Here is an 18,420-nt window from a genome sequence, read left to right as displayed (position 1 = left end):
GGACTTCTAACAGCCTAAATCTATTTCTGAACAGCGAATAATATTGCTGCTTCTCCATACTGTGGATAAAGCCTGGGTTCGATTTCATCACCAGGGATGGATGGAAGTGGAAAAATATTAATCTGTCTCGGGATAGAGCCGCATGGGTTTTAACTCCTGGAAAATCGTTTTTGAAATTCTGTGAAACGATAACTGCATTTACTGACAAAGTCTTCTGAACATTGAAGGGGCATCGGTATAAAAAGAAAAAGAATCCTCAAATATAATAGAAGTCGATAATAATATTGTAACATATAAATGCGCAAGAAAATCTTTTACAACTAAAATTCATCATTTTTACGATGATGAATTTTAGTAATTATTTATATTACAATATTTTATTTTATTTTCTTATAACAAAATTTAATTTACATGGTGTTTCAGATATCGATTAACAAAGGTAGATTTTGGAAGTTGTTATTTGTTTTTGAGACAAAGAAAATAAGACTATGAGGCGTCAGCATATTATTTCTGTAAACTGCGTGTATTCTATGATAGGTTTGTCTCTTTTTCATCCAGCAAAACAGGCAGTCCCGTTTCCGTCATAGGGGGCACAACCCTCTCTCCAGACCGACTGATTCGGCTAAGGTGTAAAAAAAAAACCATAAAAATAATTTCCGTCTTGAAGACGGGATTCACACACAGGACATTTTTCCACAATGCAAAAGGAAACATCGATCACTACGATTATGCTATCCGTGTTTCTCCCGAGTTTACGGGAGGAAAAATCTGCAACTACCGCCTGTGAGCGACTAACCCAGCCACGAAAAAGCTGATAAAAGTTCCTCGCATCACTAAGGATTCGAACGGGCCTTTTCCACCTTGTGTGGAGAGGATGGTACTTATATGTACTATGCTATTGCGAGGGCTTTAAGAACCGAAAAACTTTCTATAAAAAGATAAATAATTACCTAAGAGAAGGTGAGATGGATCTTTTTCTCAACCTGGGTGAAAAATCAGACAACTCAGAAACTACTAAAACACCTTATGTTAAATACCTTATCATGGGTAGCAAGTAATTGAAGGAAAATTCAAGTCTTACAAAGTAGCTTAACGCACACATTGTACTGCTTTGCTATGTAAGAATTATTTGATGGGCAGATCGTTGTATGAAAGACAGATAAAGAGGTTTCTGGATGCCTCTATATAATGAGACTTCATTGAACTGCTTCAATTGATTGTTGGGTAACATCCTGGGTGTATTTCGCATGACAGATCTGAATTCGAGATGAAGTAAACATGATCTCATATGCATAAAAGGTAGGGTCTATGTACTTGGAAACACTACAGAGGGCTTGCTATTTCTTCGCGTGCAATCACAAAATGCAGGATTTTCCTCTTAAGCGTAAATACAAAGAACGAGAGTCATGTTGTAGGTAAACAACCTCGTCTCTGTACAAGGGTTCGTGAATGCCATTGTGCTTTATGTGGCGACAATACATTCGAAAGGGTTCAGACACGCATTCGTCTATATTCCACTAGTTTTACGTATAAGTACTTGAGCTGAAGAAAGATTATAATATAAATTGAACTATTTTTTTCTACGAAATTTGCAATGAAATCGCGTATTTAATCAGTTCTGAGTGACTCATATCGCTACTGAAAGTTCCGTAAGTTGTTTTTAATTCCGTACAGTTCAACTTTTCCTAATTGTGAAAAGAGATATCACGAACGGATGCAATTATCATAAAAGTTGTAAAAGTTTATGACAATGATCACACAATGCTATTTTTATTAAGTGAAAATACACGGTGAACTGTCTGGATATGGATAAGAGTGAATGAAACATTGTGAAAACGAAACAGGAAGTGGTGCCATGCTCATCTGTCAGGTGTGTGTGTGTGAAATTGATCGCACAGTAAAGTATGAATAGGCCAGGACATTGCTATATAACATATTTAATTATTCGACTACTTATGGACTTTCATTAATATCCCCATGATCAGTGAACGTCGATAAATAGGTTAACTATAAAGCTCGGAGAGATGTGGGGAAAATAATAGAAACTTAATATTAATCAGAATCAAATCCAATTTTAAAAATAATGAAAAAATATTAAATCATTAAAGTTTTGATTAAAGGTTCAACACTTTAAGGTTTCGTTCTTCCCATGCACCCCAACAACGGACTTAATTTTTTAAGTAATTGATCAGACGAATGGCCCTTGGGAGATTACCGAACAGACCTAACGTTATGCCCGTATAAACGTTGTTGATACTCTCTATCTGACTATGCGAATTGCCTGCTCCCAGTTTTATAATTATCCAATCATCTACTACTGTACAGTGGAATTTCTTATTTGGTGTTGTATTCGGAATTGTAATGATCTCCTCACGCCTGTGGGAATGGCTCACTTTTGAGAATTTTGGGGTGTGTCGCGGTGGAGTATATCGCTGCGTTGAGCCGTGTCCTGCTGTGTGACTGTGACTGTGTGAGGTGTGACTGTTATTGTGGTTCTTCTGGTAATGGAGGTTTTAATTCACTAATTAATGAACATATTTAAGAGACGTGCTTTCTCTCTAATAATAAAGGCCAGTTTATGGGCCACGCCTGCCTGTTGTTGCTCTAGGGAACAGAGCATTCTTTGTGGAGGTGGACATGGACGTGATACTCTGTTCCTTTCACTTGGATTGTTTATGTCTACTTTCACTTCCATCACTGCTTTCCTGTTCCTTTCTTTCTTCAACTTTCTTCAGCTTATCTCAGCTGATGCTAGGTTTAAGTAATGATGATTCGTTATTTAAGTAATGATGATGCATCTGCTCAAAACTAACTCTTCGGAAAGAAACTTTTCACATTTCTGAGCTACTTAGTTGGCCGCAGTTCCCAGTGCTGTGGGTCATGGCGTCTGCTTCTGCTCTCCCAAGTTGTGGTTCCTGATGATGACCTATGAGAGATTGAAGAGAACATCTATTTTCATAACCTATTAACCACAGTTTCTGGTTTCTCCTGAGATTGTTTATGTTTCGGCAACTTCTGCTTTTGGGCTTTAGGTCAGTTCTGCAGTCATAGAACCAAAAAAAAAAAAAAAAAAACCTGAGTAATTCTGTTTTTTCTGGTTAAACCTGTAATTCTATAAAGGCTGATTTGCCAGTTGTTTCAGGATCCTGCCTTTATACTCAATTGTTGTTGTGAATGTATGCATATCAGCATCAAGTGCCGTGCCACGAGGAACTGTAACGTAGGGTAGAACTTGGGCATCAGCATTTCTGGAATTTTTGCCATCTGCAAATAATAAGTGTCGGTTTCAGACCAGTGGCAGATCCAGTAGAGGAAATCACGGCAATCGTCCCGCCCACAAAGAGCCTCAATAAATTGTAATAAATAGTGTATGTTTTATGATATTAATTCAATCGCATTAATTTCTTCCTCATATAAAAAAAAGTCCGAATCCGACCCTGCCTCAGACAGTCGTTGTTGTAATACGGTTTTAGAAGCATCATTAACTAAGGCTATATTGCTCCATATCTATTGTTTGTAAATTGCATATGTCCATGGTAGATTTTCTGTTTTGCTGGACGAAAAACCCGAGTTTCCGGGAGGAAAAACCATGCTACCCTTGCCTGAGACCGATAAATCAGTCATATTGTGAGCCTCATAGAATTCTTGCTCGTGACATGGCTTTGAAAATCTCCAGAAAGAATCTAAGGCGGCTATTTATGGCAACCGTTAGAACTTGTAGTACTCTAATAAAGCGTATGGGTGGGAAGACAGAAGATACTTGTTGATTTGGACAAGATTGAACTTGAATTTCCGTAGATTGTAACCTTAAGCAAATACATAGGAAGGAATGTTGCTCCAAAGAACACACGTAGAAGGAATAAATGAAAAAGATCGTTTGGATATGTTTGGAATTGAATGGTAAATTGACGTTGACTTGTCTTCGGACTGGTTTGGAAAAAAGTGAAGAATGCAACAAAAATTGAAGGTCTGTGAGTTAGAGAGAGGAATAAGTTTATAAGAGAGGAATTAATTATTAATTTGAGTGCTCGCGCTCTTTTGAAACAGTCTAAAAGTTTATGAGAGAAATTTATGACACAGTATAGAAGTTTATGAGATTTTCTGAAGTTAACGCTGTAGAAGTGGAAAAAATATTACATAGCAAGGTGGATTTGCAATTTGTATAGATTTGCGGCTGTTTTCAGTATAACACCAATATTTTTAATTTCAATATACTTTTAAGGTGATTGCGGCTCTATATAGTAATTTTTGTGGAAAAGGGCATCTGCGTCCAGTGAAGTTAACTGAGCAGCAGCATATTGATGAGTTGACTTCTACTCCATTGAGTGACGCCAGTTGATTAGGAACTGATTACTAATTGTTGATTTAAATAAATTTAAATAATTTTAAATCAACACAGGCCAATGTGTTGATTTAAACATATTGGCCTGGTTGATTGCTCAAAGGGCCACATGATCATTTAAATGATCATGTGGCTGCAACAAATTAAATGATCATGTGGCCCTTTGTGATGTAAAGTTCGACATTGCTACAAGCATCACAGTTTTTATCAGAGTTCCAATGGTTATGAGAGGAGGATCATTCACAAAGACATTAAATAGAAGAGGATCAATATATATTTAAAAAAACTCTTCCAGTATTGCACTTCAGAGGAGAAAGTCTAATTTCGATAGCCCATTTATTACCCTGTGATTTCTGTAAGATGTAACGAACTTTTATCGATTTTATCACAAAGTGGCAAGGTCCTTCCACTCGGGCGAGGTTTGCATGGCTTTATCTCCCATAAACACTGGTTTTTCATCCAGAAAACTGGAAAACCAGACAAATTACGCAAAAAAATACATGCAATTACAGACAAAATATACTGACCCCTCGACACCGAGATTTTTGTAGAAACGTGGCCGCTTAAATAGATTTTATTGAGGCAAATGCAGAATTTTTGAAACAGCAAGTCCGAACAAACTTTTCAAAAACGCTAGTAATATCACTGAAACCAGATTTTAGACAATGTCTGCGGATTTGCTAACACTGCGGAGTCTCTTGCTATCTGAAAAAGGGCATCTGCATGAGGAGAGAAACAGACTTTGAATATGACGGCCACAGAGGGTGACAAGTGACACATTAGAGGGATCTATAAGGCTATGAACGAAAAGTTTTCATTGTTATGATTCAGAACTAAGGGTCATAAATTCAAATTAAAGAGAAAAGGATTTAGACTGGATTGTAGGAAGTGTGTGTGTGTGTGTGTGTGTGTGTGTGTGTGTGTGTGTGTGTGTGTGTGTGTGTGTGTGTGTGTGTGTGTGTGTGTGTGTGTGTGTGTGTGAGAGAGAGAGAGAGAGAGAGAGAGAGAGAGAGAGAGAGAGAGAGAGAGAGAGAGAGAGAGAGAGAGAGAACCTACCTATGCTTAAGCTATTTTCCAGCAAATGCAAATAATTATGAGTACAGTTAATATTCAATAACATACCTTTCTTGTGAGTAATTATAACATAACTAACCTAGTTAAAGTATACACAGCTAACATAGTTATAGCATAACTATGTATAACATAACTAACATAGTTAAAGTATGTACTTCTAGGTGTGACAATACGTCACAAAGGCTTGGCATTCTCAGAAATATGTTGCAAGTTTACATTTTTCGCTTTTCACCACAGCATCGGGATTTTCCAAGATGGCTGAAGCTCCAAATTTTTCCTTTCGCTTAATTATATGCAATAGACTAATACAAGGTTATCAAGAAATAAACTATTCTGACACCTTATACAACGAAAAATATTTGTATTTATCGTGATAGTGTATTATGAATATTCTTTATTACTAGAGAGTTTTCTTTCAAACCGAACAGTACATGATATAAGACCACATTCGTACAACAATAAAATGAAAAATTTCGAAGTTTGGACTCCGTGATCTTGATCAGTAGAACATAACTAGTAGATATTACTGGTCAGAACATGACCAGAGATATTAAAACAGTTATTATCAATATGCAATATACTTTAGATTCGAGGGAGGGGGGGGGAGAGAATGGCTCCATAGATCCCAAGCAATGCGAAGGATACGGAGCCTTTCGCTATGCTACCAAGTTAGAAATAAATTAATACTGTAATCGGAATTAATTACTATATATATTAGGTATTTATTTAATATAATTCTCGTTTAATTATTTTATTAACTGATGCAGTTTCAATTTGATTAATTTCAACTGCATCATCCATCTATTATATATATATATATATATATATATATATATATATATATATATATATTAATGTATAATAATAAAATCCATCTGCCATATTTATTATACATATATAGTAAATATAATACAACAATACAGCTGCAAAACAAATTTATACAATTTATATAAACATTCGTGGTGCCATCTGTGATAACTGCTATATTTCGTGCTTTTTATGGCTGAAAGTATCTCCAGCATTCCTTAATGAAATGATGAGAGCTATTCCAGCTTTAATTTCTGAGGTTAGGTGCACTTGCAAGTTTGCAGTTACCAAGCAAGCGTGTTGCTACCTCAAATATCATAAATACCAAGAAATTGTATATTATTTCAAATACGAACACCGCAAAATAACAAGATATCGTAACGTATGTACAGAAATTATTTTCATTGGTATCTTAAATCGGAATTTTGCATTAGCCTGTGTATAAAAACATTCTAGCTTAATGAAATAATTAACTCCATTACAACCGAAAGAAAAAAGTGGAAAATATAAAGTTAGAATGCATTTATATCAATTAAATACACAGTTCTGTTTTTAAGAGACGATTGTCGCACATATCCATTAGTTCATCTACAATTAATCACGGACATAAAAAAAAAAGTTATCATAAAGTGAAACATGCAGTTTATTCAAGCAGTAATAAAGTAACGGATTCATTTATCGTGTAATCTATTCGTATTTTAAAAATAGTTTCGAATCACTTATTGGAGCCAAATAAATAAATAGATAAATTTAGCTATATCTTAAAATGTAAATACAAGAAGATGTAAAAACTAAAAAAATGTTAGAGTGCATCGAGACAAGTGAGTAATAATAACTAAGAGATATTTTATTTGCAAGTATGTGTGATTAATGTTTTCCTAAAAAGCAAGGATAATCGAGAAGTACGATAGAAAGGAATCATTGACAATTCCAAAAGCAGCTATTTTAGATATCAGTCTCTGGTCTATATAAGGATGAAAACTCGGGAATGAAGTCGGGAGGAATGAAAGGAGAGCTTGATGACAATGATGTACAGTGCTCAGAACTAAATTTAGAACGCCTGACAACGCTGGTTCCTCTTTTAATGTCTACAGCAAATCTTGGCTGGACTCGCGAATATTTGGGCAGTTGCGGCAGCCATGGAGATAACGTCAAGACAAAGGAAAAGATACTCTGTCTTTCTCAAACTTTTATTCTTCAAAACGTATCTTGTTAAGCACTTAAGGAGTTTTTGCATTCAGTTCAATCCGCTACTAAAAGTTTAACGTTCTGTAAAAGATCGCGGCACAATTGAAGTTAACGCAATCTTGTCTAAACAAACGGTTTCGTATTGCTGTATTCACTTCATATCTCCAATTACTTCCTCGATAGTTTTTAAATCGATATAATGTTAGTATTTGTACGCATTTATTTTTTTATATTATTCTGATATTGACACAGTTATAGTTTTGTGTACGTGTATTAGAAAATATAAAATTTAACGCAACATAAGAATTATCACACTAAATATTTAAAGGTACGAGTGACCCATAAAAATTTACTTGTAAATGATTTTTATTCGCACTATTAAAAACTGAAACCAATTTTAGTTTTAATTTTAATTAAACAATACCTATCTGAGAATAAGTAACATTAGTCTTCTCCTCGGGTGAAGCGTTACTTATTCGAAGTAGTGCAATACCGTGGCAACTAGTTGTGAAGGTATTCACAATATGAGATATGACTTAAAACGATGCCACCTTATAAATATTCTGTTTATTCAGAAATGGCTGTGTATTAATGATGCTATTGCACTTAATATATACGTAGTCTAAATTTGCTCGCAGCTTGAGGCTTTAGCCCTAAATGCATCTTAGTCTAGATATTTCATATTCTAATTTATCTACCTGATATCGTTGTTGTTTCTGGCAGAAATTCAGAAATAATTCCCTGAGTTGGTCAATATATAATGAGAACTGAGTAATCTTCCCTTAGAAACTCGGGTTTTTCACCCCGCAAAATAATCAAACTAGCCATTGAATACAGGTAATTCATTCATAATCCTGAATAATAAATTCATCCTAATATCATTTTCATTTAATTTTTTCGAATAAAAGATTTCCAAGGAGGCGGATCACGAAAAACAAGAAAATATGCAAATTACAAATAACTCATGGCGAAATGTTTTTCCTTTGTAGGATTTCTTAGATTTTGAGCAAATTCTTCAAGGAAATAGAGGGTGTTTATGTAAAATTTGTGCGTAATCTAAAAGTATCCATACAGTCATTTTCCTATGACGATAATTGTGACACTTTGGTCTCCTCTTTCACATACAGAGAGAAAAGCAGACAAATCTGGCAACAATTCCTTGGCAAAGCTTCAGAAAGAAGGAAAAAAGAAAAAAATGAATCACTTCATTACGGCACAGGAGAGATCGTTTCCTCTAAATGGTTGTTGTTGGCATAGCACCATCTCTCCTCCTATTTCTCTAAATAGCGGTCAAGAATTAGGTCGAGTCCCTCATTCGAACTGCCTGGACAGTCAAAAATAGTGTTAAAGCGTGGCCCGTTGCATTCATTACATTAGCAACACCAAAGCCGACATGAAACTGGATCTACCTGTTACAAAAGTGTATCATAATTCGTTTTCTTTCTAGCGTGTTAACAAATCGCCACAACCGAATGTTTCCCCAGTTACGCGTCCCAGAATAGTACAAGGACACAACGATATCCTACATCTAAGTAATTAAACTTACGGTGCTTCTATTCTATAAAAGGATCTACTGGGTTACAAGGCAAATTTAGAATATATTTTAGGTTATGTTTCTATTTGTAAGAAACCAATATAATAACTATAGCTACAAAACGTCTCACCAGCTGGCATTTTCCATATCGCTCGATATTCGGGAAATTTGATTACAAAATACTTGGAAATTTAGAAAAAAAAATTGTTAATAATGTTTCCTTTCTTCAGACGTCCGTGACTTTAATTATTCCGAGGATGCGCGGTTTAGTGTTAGTAAGTAAAGATGGACAAGAAGTTGGTAGCCTTATTCCATTGCTAGTAAGGCTGTATGTCGATACTGGGCAGGCACGCCTATGCTGATCACTGATGTGACAGCATCACGTCATGATTATAGCATTAGCATGAGGCATATGATGCAAGAGAGTAAGTTGTGACATACAAAGACAAAGATACACATACTCGTACGTTGTTTTTTTTTTTTTTAATGATGTTCGAAAAATTTTCTGCAAAAATAACTTCAATGAAAACAATAGTTTAATAAGCCATTATTAACGGAAGCAGAATACTTACCCGTAATAACCAATATAATGATAATGTTGCTACATAATCTCATCAACGGACGTCCAAATGTGTACCCACATCCACTAACTTGTTTTTGATATTTTAATACGCTCAAAAATGCCATACGGATGGCCAGCATACGTACAGAAGTGTTCAGATAACATAAGCATTCTTCTCTAGCTACTCAATCTCCTTATATAAGCTTACTGAGTCAGAAACAGTTCATTATGAGAGCCGCTACTTTTCTAAGATAACTATTGTATAAACGAATCGCTGATTTAATAGACCAGATGCCCAACTTCGCGTTGTTCTCTAATAAAAGTGCTAATAACTTTCTGCTCTTTACCTTCAAAAATAACCACGACTTAATGAGAGAAACGCAGACGTCTGCCAGTTATCGACCTTTCCAGCGAAGGTTACGGTTTAGCCACCCCCAACAAATGCTGGCCGTGAGCCAGAGTTTCGGCATCTTACTTGACGTTTCTATAACAAATGTGAGACCTCCTCCGATTATGGTCTCACGTCGACAATGCGAAGCGCAGCGTGGGATCTTAAGAAAACGTACCCCGGCACTTTTCATTAGTTTAATTTTCTGGTTCGTTTTTATAGCAACCGTGGCAATCACGCCGATGGGCAGTTTCAATCTGTTTTAGTGGAATAGTTTTAGATATGCTAGCAAGGCTGGAAACAATCTTTATATCTTTATGAATTCTTTCGACAGGCAACAACGTCTTATAATTTATTCTTTGCTTCTTTCTTCATTAATTAAGTTTCGTGCCAGTATTTACAAAATGCATGCGCCGAGATTTGTCTCTTGGCTGAATTTTAACTGTTTCGTCCCGTTGGCGGATCATAAAAAAAATCAGTATTAAAAATAATACATCTCGCGTATCTTTCTTCATTTCCTCCAGTTCTTTTCAAGGATTGCTCACCCTAATTAAACAAGTCCTTCCGGAACACAACTCTATTGCATGGCCTTCAAAACTTTGCTTCGGTTGTTGACGAATATTAATGAATTCTCCTGCTATGGCTCATAATGATTTAATAGGCTTTAATTCTAGTGACAAAGGGGGATTAAGAATGAGTGTACACTCCTAACATTCTTCTTCCATGGTCTATCCAGGAATGCCGACGAGAATCAGTAAGTTCCCTCCATAAATGGGACAGTAGATGATGTAATCTTATTGTAGTAGGCAGGAGTCTGATACTGTCTGACTGGCTACTTCACTGAATGCGTTATACTTTAATGAGTATCAGTTACTACAACAACCAATCATTGCATTGCTAAACCTCAGAATTACTTAGTGCGATGAATACCAAGTAATCCTGAGGTTTAACCGAGGCAATGATTTATCAAGCCTGTCTTCAAAATATCAAACATCTTTGTGCAGCTAAATAATTCCGTCAACCTCGATTCATTTAGGCACAATGATGTAGCAAATTGTATTACATTTTGTTTAATTAATGAGAGAATTGAAAATAATACGTAAATCGAACTGGAAATCAAGTTACTTGAGTTTATTAAAAAAAGAAAGAAATATTTTCTCGACCTCAGGTCAAAAGTCAGTACTATGTAATAGACGTATAAAATTAATAACAAAATAATATTTAAGATAATCAGTTTCGTAAAATAAAGTGATTTAAGGTCAAATACACATATAGTTATAATACACATATATAGTGATTTAAGGTGATTTTGAAATTTAAAATTTCATTTGTTTTCAAAAAATCATTATCTGTTCTCTTCTAATTTTATCCATAACTACGTGTATGTATTTATATTTTAAAATTCATTATTTTAAAAAATGTTATAATGTTAAAATGATTTAAATAATTTTTAAAAAATGGTCAGAAATATAAAAATGTAATGTAAGAGAATGCTTTCAGGGAGTTATAGCTATATGTGGATGATGGATGATCCAGTGGATTGTGATTCTACTGTATTCATCCAATCCATCCAATGGAATCGTAATCCAGGACGTGTTATAAGTCCTAGGCTCACTGGATGGGTGGGTTTATATGAATATAGCAGATACATATCTCTAATTTAATATAGAATTGGAATATTAAGCTTGATTACCATTATAAATCACGATAAAAATAGAGTTTTAAAGATTAACGAAAGAATAAAGTTATTTAAACGATAAAATGAAAGTCTTACCTTCAACTTCATAGGATTTCAGGTCTGCCTATAGAGGTAATAAAAATAAATATCAAATAAAAGGAAATCAACAAACCAAAAGTAATTATGAATGCTATTTTAGTTTAACTCTAATATGTATTAATTAGAAATAGGATATGGAATCTAGGCAAAATAAATGAGTGGAAACTCGCAGTACACCAGTAAAAATCAAAAGCTGGAACATACAATACCCTGCCAAAATTTCAGGCATCGTTCCATTTAGCAAAGCACGAGTTTAATGGACAAATTGATAAGATGTGCTCCCACTTTTAGTCCTAATCACAGCACCAATTCACCGTGGATCATTTTCTTCTTTGTAGTTGGCAGAAGGAATCTGTGCTCATTCCTTCTTCAGTACAGTCACTTGTTGATCCAGTGTACCAGTTCATCGCAGGTCGGATTCCAATATGGACTCTGGTCAGATGAGTTGTTCCACTTCGTTTTCCTCAAACCAGGTTTTTACACTGATCACTGTATGAGATGGACTTTCTAACAAGAGGGCCCCCATTTCCATAGAACTACCAGAGCATGGGCAGTACAGAATTGTTCAAGATATACGACTTGGTATTGATGACTTTTGGTACCACAATCAAAGATCTGAGTCCGAACCACAAGAAGCAGCCTCATACCATAACCCCACTTGTCAGAACTTCATTCTGGGCACATTCTAAAGCCCACTACAGTAGATAACATTCCCTAGACATTCTCCACATCCACGCTCGACCGACTATGTAACGTGACTCGCTACTCCATAGGACCTGTTTCCACTGTTCCATAATCCAACAATGACAGGAGAGACACCATTGTAAACGACGCTCCTTCCTGTGGAAGTTTCCTTTGAGCAAGTATAGAGAGCTTTTTTTTTTTGCCTCTGCGGTACACAGGTTTGCGCAGCCTGGTACGCGGTTTATACAACCACTGGTACTGCACTACCTCTAGTGATTGTGAATAGGACTGGGATACAGGCCCGGCTCCACGTGCCGGAAAATGGGCAGCAGTTGTCCAAGAAATTCCTGCTGCCTGGTGGTAAAGAAGCCTGACACATACAGCATATATAACAGTGCATACACTAACACTATGCAAACAGACATTAACCCTACACTTCAGGTCCGTTTTACAGAGTCAGTGGACCAGCACAGTGACATTTAGTGGAGATGGGTTGTATCTGGGAGCTACCATAGACAGGGTACACATACACATCAATTGCAGTTGGCTTTGCAAAGTTCAAAGTTATGTGGCTGTAGCCACATAACTTTGAACATTTGTCAGTGCATGCTGTACCACGCACTGACAAAATTTTTATTTGGTGTCCGAGGATTAAACTGCTATGAAATTTCTTAAGCACCTTATAGCAATCCGCTTTTCTTGTTAGTGATATACTGCCCATTTCCTGCCACTTTTAAACCTGTTCCTGCTTTGCAAACATCTTCTTCCCGCCAATTTTAACCCTGTTCCTGTTTTGCATACATCTTGTTTTCACCGTTCACTACACTGGGAGGGGTGTTCAAATACTTTTGGTAGGGTAGGGTGCTTAAAATTTGCATCTCAGTGCGAGTGTCAATTAAGACCGGTCTCTAATTTGAATAAACTATAATCAGCATAAATTAATTTAATAATAATAACTTGAGTAACTTGAACCCTACACTTTTTTTGTTGTTCAATAAAATATAAATTGGTTTGATTTATATCATTTATAATATTAATTTCATCCGAATAATTCATATTTATATTTATATTATTTGTATAAATTCAGATAAGACCTAAGCCTCCCTAAGTATTCCATTATCTTCGTCTTTTAGTATTTTATATTAAGAAAAATTTCGCTGAAGTAGGGAGAAAACTGTAATTTTCCCCCTTAAGTTTTGGGTCGGGATGGTATTTGAATAGGAAAAATACGGCCGTTCTCTTAACATCATTGGCCTGCAAAAAAAAAAAAAAAAAAGAAAAAAGAAGATGGAACAAAGTATTTTCCAAAATTCAGGTGAGTGACTGTCTCGCATATCCTTCCTTCCTTCTTCATGTGCCCCTGGTAAGTAACCACGACTTTCCATAGGAGTAACTGGATGGCTTTGGTAGACTAACACTGATATACCAATAAAATATCCACGTGGTTGTATGCATGGTAACTACTCAAGCGATTACCTCAGTAAAATAGGCGATAGAATAAGACAGTTTTAAATATTCGAACTGATTGCTGATAAGCCTAATTTGGATTATTGATTTTCGTATATCTGGAAAGTTTTGAACAGGGTTTAAGGGCAATAAGTGTAATGGTTTAACAAAGAGTGTTAAAAAATGGAGACAATACAGGAAGAGCACCATATTTATCAGTCACGTGAGCTAGGACCACGAACAATTCAAACGCATGTACTGCTGTACCCTGGCGTTTGACCACTCTGCTACGCAGGACTATCAGGTATTGTATATTTCAAAATACTCTTTAATTGCAATATGCAATATAATACTATATAATATTTAGGTAGGTTACTGTGATCCGAGTCCCCAAGCGTGGCATGCCACTGCCAGTGTAATGGAACGCGAATAATTCAAAACACACTGAGCACATTTTGAGATGGCTTATAAGATTAAAATATAAATTACTTCGTGTTATTCTTCTTAATCGTTTTCATTTTTATTTAATTCAAAATGGAAGACACATTTGCGAGTATAGGTTTTGGGGAAGAGGATCTTCAGGCTGCGACCTCCAAACTAACGGTTCCAAAATAGAACCGTTAGTGTGGAGGGATCAGCGTTTAATTGTTATTCTTCATGTTAATTTTACATTGAACGTAGTGATTTTAAAATTATTCTGCAGCTACGCAAACGCAAAGGGATGCGCAAAATTTTCTTTCTCTTCGTTGGTGATAAGCATGGAAAAAGAATTTTGAAACTGCTGGTCTAAAGAACAGAAATTTGCTGAAAAAAAACCGAACTGAAAACAAATGAGCCACATTCGCGTGCACAGAGAGAATATAGAATTTTAAGGTGAATATAAAGCAAATGAAGACTTTTTTTTTCCCTGGAGATGCTGCATCAAGAAACCTGTCTTATGAACCTCAGCTTCTACTAACAGTTGGCATTTTTGTGAGCCGCTGTCTTCCTGATTCTGTTCACGGGAACGATTCATCTCCTTGGATAACAAGTACAAACCAACTGTAACAAGCACAACGTAAAACCGTTATTGGTCACCACTTTCAAGTTAGACGTTTCTGCTCTCCTTGGCTATATCTGTTCGCAGGGTTAGAATTGTTCGGTTATTATCAGAAAATTTCAAAATTATTATTACCAGAAGTTTTTACAAAAAAAACACGTTATTTCCAATAATTAACTGAATTCATTTAATTATCGATTTGACAGCTAGAATTTCTTGTAAGCACAAGAAAAAAAAAAAACTTGCAGCCTTCCTTGTAAAAGAACAATTCACTTTCCAACTTAAATCGGACATTTGGAAAATAGATACAATTCTACGGAATTCTTTGCACATATAGGCGATTAGCCATTAGACTGAAGCAATTAGTCCCAAATTACAGAGAAAGAACAGGATAATTTCGATATTAAAACTTGGAGATGCAAAGGAGAGGATGCGAATGTTCTGAACAGTAAAGATATTTCTTGTAAAGGGTAAGCGTGTTGCAAGCCAAATTTTCAGTAATTCGTACGAACACCTAAATCTTCGTAGATTTCATTCAACTCATAGTTTCTTTTAAAAAAAAATTATGTTCTAAGAGGTGTCCGAGACCACCTTCATATTTCGGTTGTGGACCATCTTCTCAAACAAAAATCAAGAAATAATTAAAACGAAAACAATTAACAAAATTCAAATTACCATTTCTGTTCCTTGCTATAGCCGTTCGTCGAGGCTCTGGCGGATCAACGGAGTTCAACCTGAATGTGAGGATAGACTATTTCATTCGGTTTATACGATCCAAGGATAGAGGGCACTGAAGCGGTTCCATGGTTTAAAGGAAAAAAAAAAAAAAAAAAAAACGCTGGTGTTACGTAGACACACATGACTTTCCGTTGTAGCTGCAATGGTAAGTCGGCGCTATACTGAAAGAAGAGAAGGCAGTGGGGTATCGTTTGTTACGTAGCGACTCCCTGTGTGTCTTTGTGTGATGGAGAGAGAGAGAGAGAGATGCTATAAACAAACTGGAGACCTACTTTCTTTAGATAACTAAAGGAATGTCTACAGAACATTGCTGAAATGTTTTTTCATACAGTGTCACAAACAGCATCTTTCCATATGGAATTAGCTTCATAACTAGGCCTAATTATTTTCAATCGTTTGTTATTGGCTCCGTTTAGTTTTTATTTACAGTATTTTATTTGCTGATTGCTTTGCATTTGAAGTACATTTTACTTTTATAAAGGCAACGCGGTCACATAAAATTTTATGCGTAAAATGGATCGTTATTATTACCCTGAGACCTAAGACACAGTACGCATGTTTTCACGGCAATTTCATGGTATTAAACTGGAAGTGAAAAAAAAAATCGATGCTACTGCAGGCACGTGTGGCGAAGACCAGGATGACGACAACGTTTCGCAATGAATAAAACAAAGGTGTTACATATGCAATACTAGGCAACTAGACATTTCTTAAAAACTTCCCAAACATCACCGTTATGATTTTAGAACCACGAGAAATGAAATAATATAATAAGAGATGAGATCTTTTACACGAATACGAGCTGTTTCTTTTTCTTTATATTTCCCTATTGTGCTCACCCTTGGATATGTCTACTTTATTAGCTGGAAAAATTAGAGTGAACTACATCGTTCTTCAACTTATGCTCTCTCTCTTTCTGAAGTACACTTTTAAGTGTCTCAAATACTGTATGTGAAAATGAGAAGGCACGAGATCAGGGCTGCACAGCAGATGCGGGAAGTCTTTAATTTCGACTCCAGAATGCATTCCATTGTTGCTCTGGGAGCACAGAGGAAAGATCAGTCCTGTTAGGATGGCTTCTGTTCTTAGAAACTACATCTTTCGACGACCAAATTATTGGCTTACACTCAATTTATCATAAATTTAATCCAAACTAATGTGTCAACACATCTGAATTAGTACATTAGCGCGTACTAATCGTATCAGTTGTTGCTGGTCTAATAGACCAGCAACAACTGATACGATTAGTACGCGATGTTCATCCGCTGTGCTTCAGCGACCATTTCGAAATCGGTCCTGTCACTTGTGGGCAATTTTCGTTGATAAACAACTGTCACCAGCATTACGCAATTGTTTATAAGTTTTCGTTGATAAACAACTGTGTATGCATTTTGTGGTAGATTTTACTTCCTTTAAGTCCTTCAGACAAAACTGTTATATTAGGTCCACCCGTGAATTACATCTACCCGCGTATATTATGTCTGTAAATTTTCTTGTCGGACGAAAAAATCGAGCTTCCGGAGTGGAAAAACTTTTTTACCCTTGTCTGAGACCGACTAGCTCAGCTACGGAGCAAAAAAAGCTAATAAAAGTTGGTTGCTCATGTCAATGGCAGGATTCGAATCTTTTCCATCTAGTGTGGGGTAGGACAGTGATTGTAACCACTGCGCTAGCCGTAAAATGATCACCCTGGCCTCAGAGGCATATTTAGTAAAAATAGCTTTATTTATTTTTATCTACTATACGGCTGGCGGGGAAAGGAATCACCTGCCATTTCTCAACTGAATTTTGTCTTATATCATCATCACTAATTCAGTCTTGTCACTGGTCAGTTCCTCTGATGAGCTGTCGCCATCTTTGTCTGGTTTGTATTAATAGGAATTAATACAAACTAGATAAGACAAGATATATATATATATATATATCTTGTCTTATATACGTAGGGTATTTGTTTTATGTTTCTTATCTGTTTATGCTTTTATCATGCATACTAAGTGATCGATCAATTACTGGGGGATTTTTATGCGAATGTGGGAAATGGAATAGCCCTTGATTCGTATCGAATTGTATTTCTTCCAAAATATTTATCTTTTTTTTTTTTTGTATTTGTTACGTAAATACAGATGAACAAAACGTTACATTATTTTACTTTATTACCTATAACAAGCATAATATTTGATTGAATATTCTTTCCTAAGCATATGCAGCAGTTTTTATGCATATAAATTTGTCCTATTTATCTATATATTTAATGTGTTTACATTACCAAGATTCGCTTGATTTGCAAAAACATAAAAATAACCTTAATTATAATTATGCATTTTCGTGTTGCTTAGTACTGATTATCACACAATGTGTTGCTTCATATTTCACACGTTGTTTATGAATACAAACTGCTGAGCTACATTTCACAAAATTTAAAATACTTTTTAAAAGTATTCCCATTGTGATTACAAAACCATTCTCGGCGTCTCTGCCGTCGTTCGAAGCATGTCTGAAAGTTTTATTTATTTATTATTATTATTATTTTATTTATTTAACGTTCTCCCCGTGAGGTTCCAGAGGGTACCTCACAGTGAGAACTTTGTATGGTTCGTTACAAAGAAAAGTAAACAGTGGGGAAAATGGCATCTGGCAGCTTCATTATAATAATGGTCCCACCAAATTGCCCTTCTTTAGTTGACTATTTCGCGAAAATAATATTCCTGTGGTATCATATTTTCCCCACTCTTCCCGATTACGTGTTCATGTATTTTCATGTATTTTTCGAATAAAATTATTAATACATTTTATATTTATACTCCGAGACGACAACAGAGGATTTCGCAAAATAGAGAGAAC

General features: G+C 35.6%; 1 protein-coding gene across 2 annotated transcripts in view; it reads right to left on the bottom strand.

Annotated features, from left to right (window-relative positions):
- The window catches only part of LOC150081510 (myosin alkali light chain 1-like), a 48,044-nt gene extending 32,386 nt beyond the window's left edge, over nucleotides 1-15,658 (bottom strand). For both annotated transcript variants that reach the window (XM_090379967.1, XM_090379968.1), the window contains exons 1-2: nucleotides 15,517-15,658; nucleotides 11,670-11,697 (exon numbers count right to left, since the gene is read on the bottom strand). In XM_090379967.1, the coding sequence (XP_090236093.1) occupies nucleotides 11,670-11,697; nucleotides 15,517-15,519 (31 nt within the window). In that variant the 5' untranslated portion in view covers nucleotides 15,520-15,658. The remainder of the gene's footprint in view (nucleotides 1-11,669; nucleotides 11,698-15,516) is intronic.
- Between the last annotated feature and the right edge of the window lie 2,762 nt (nucleotides 15,659-18,420).

This window comes from Mastigoproctus giganteus, chromosome 8 (genome assembly GCF_048544385.1).
Source record: "Mastigoproctus giganteus isolate SK-2022 chromosome 8, ASM4854438v1, whole genome shotgun sequence".
NCBI lineage: Eukaryota > Metazoa > Arthropoda > Arachnida > Uropygi > Thelyphonidae > Mastigoproctus > Mastigoproctus giganteus.
Note: the sequence above shows the minus strand (reverse complement) of the source record. Positions and strands in the feature narration are given on the sequence as shown.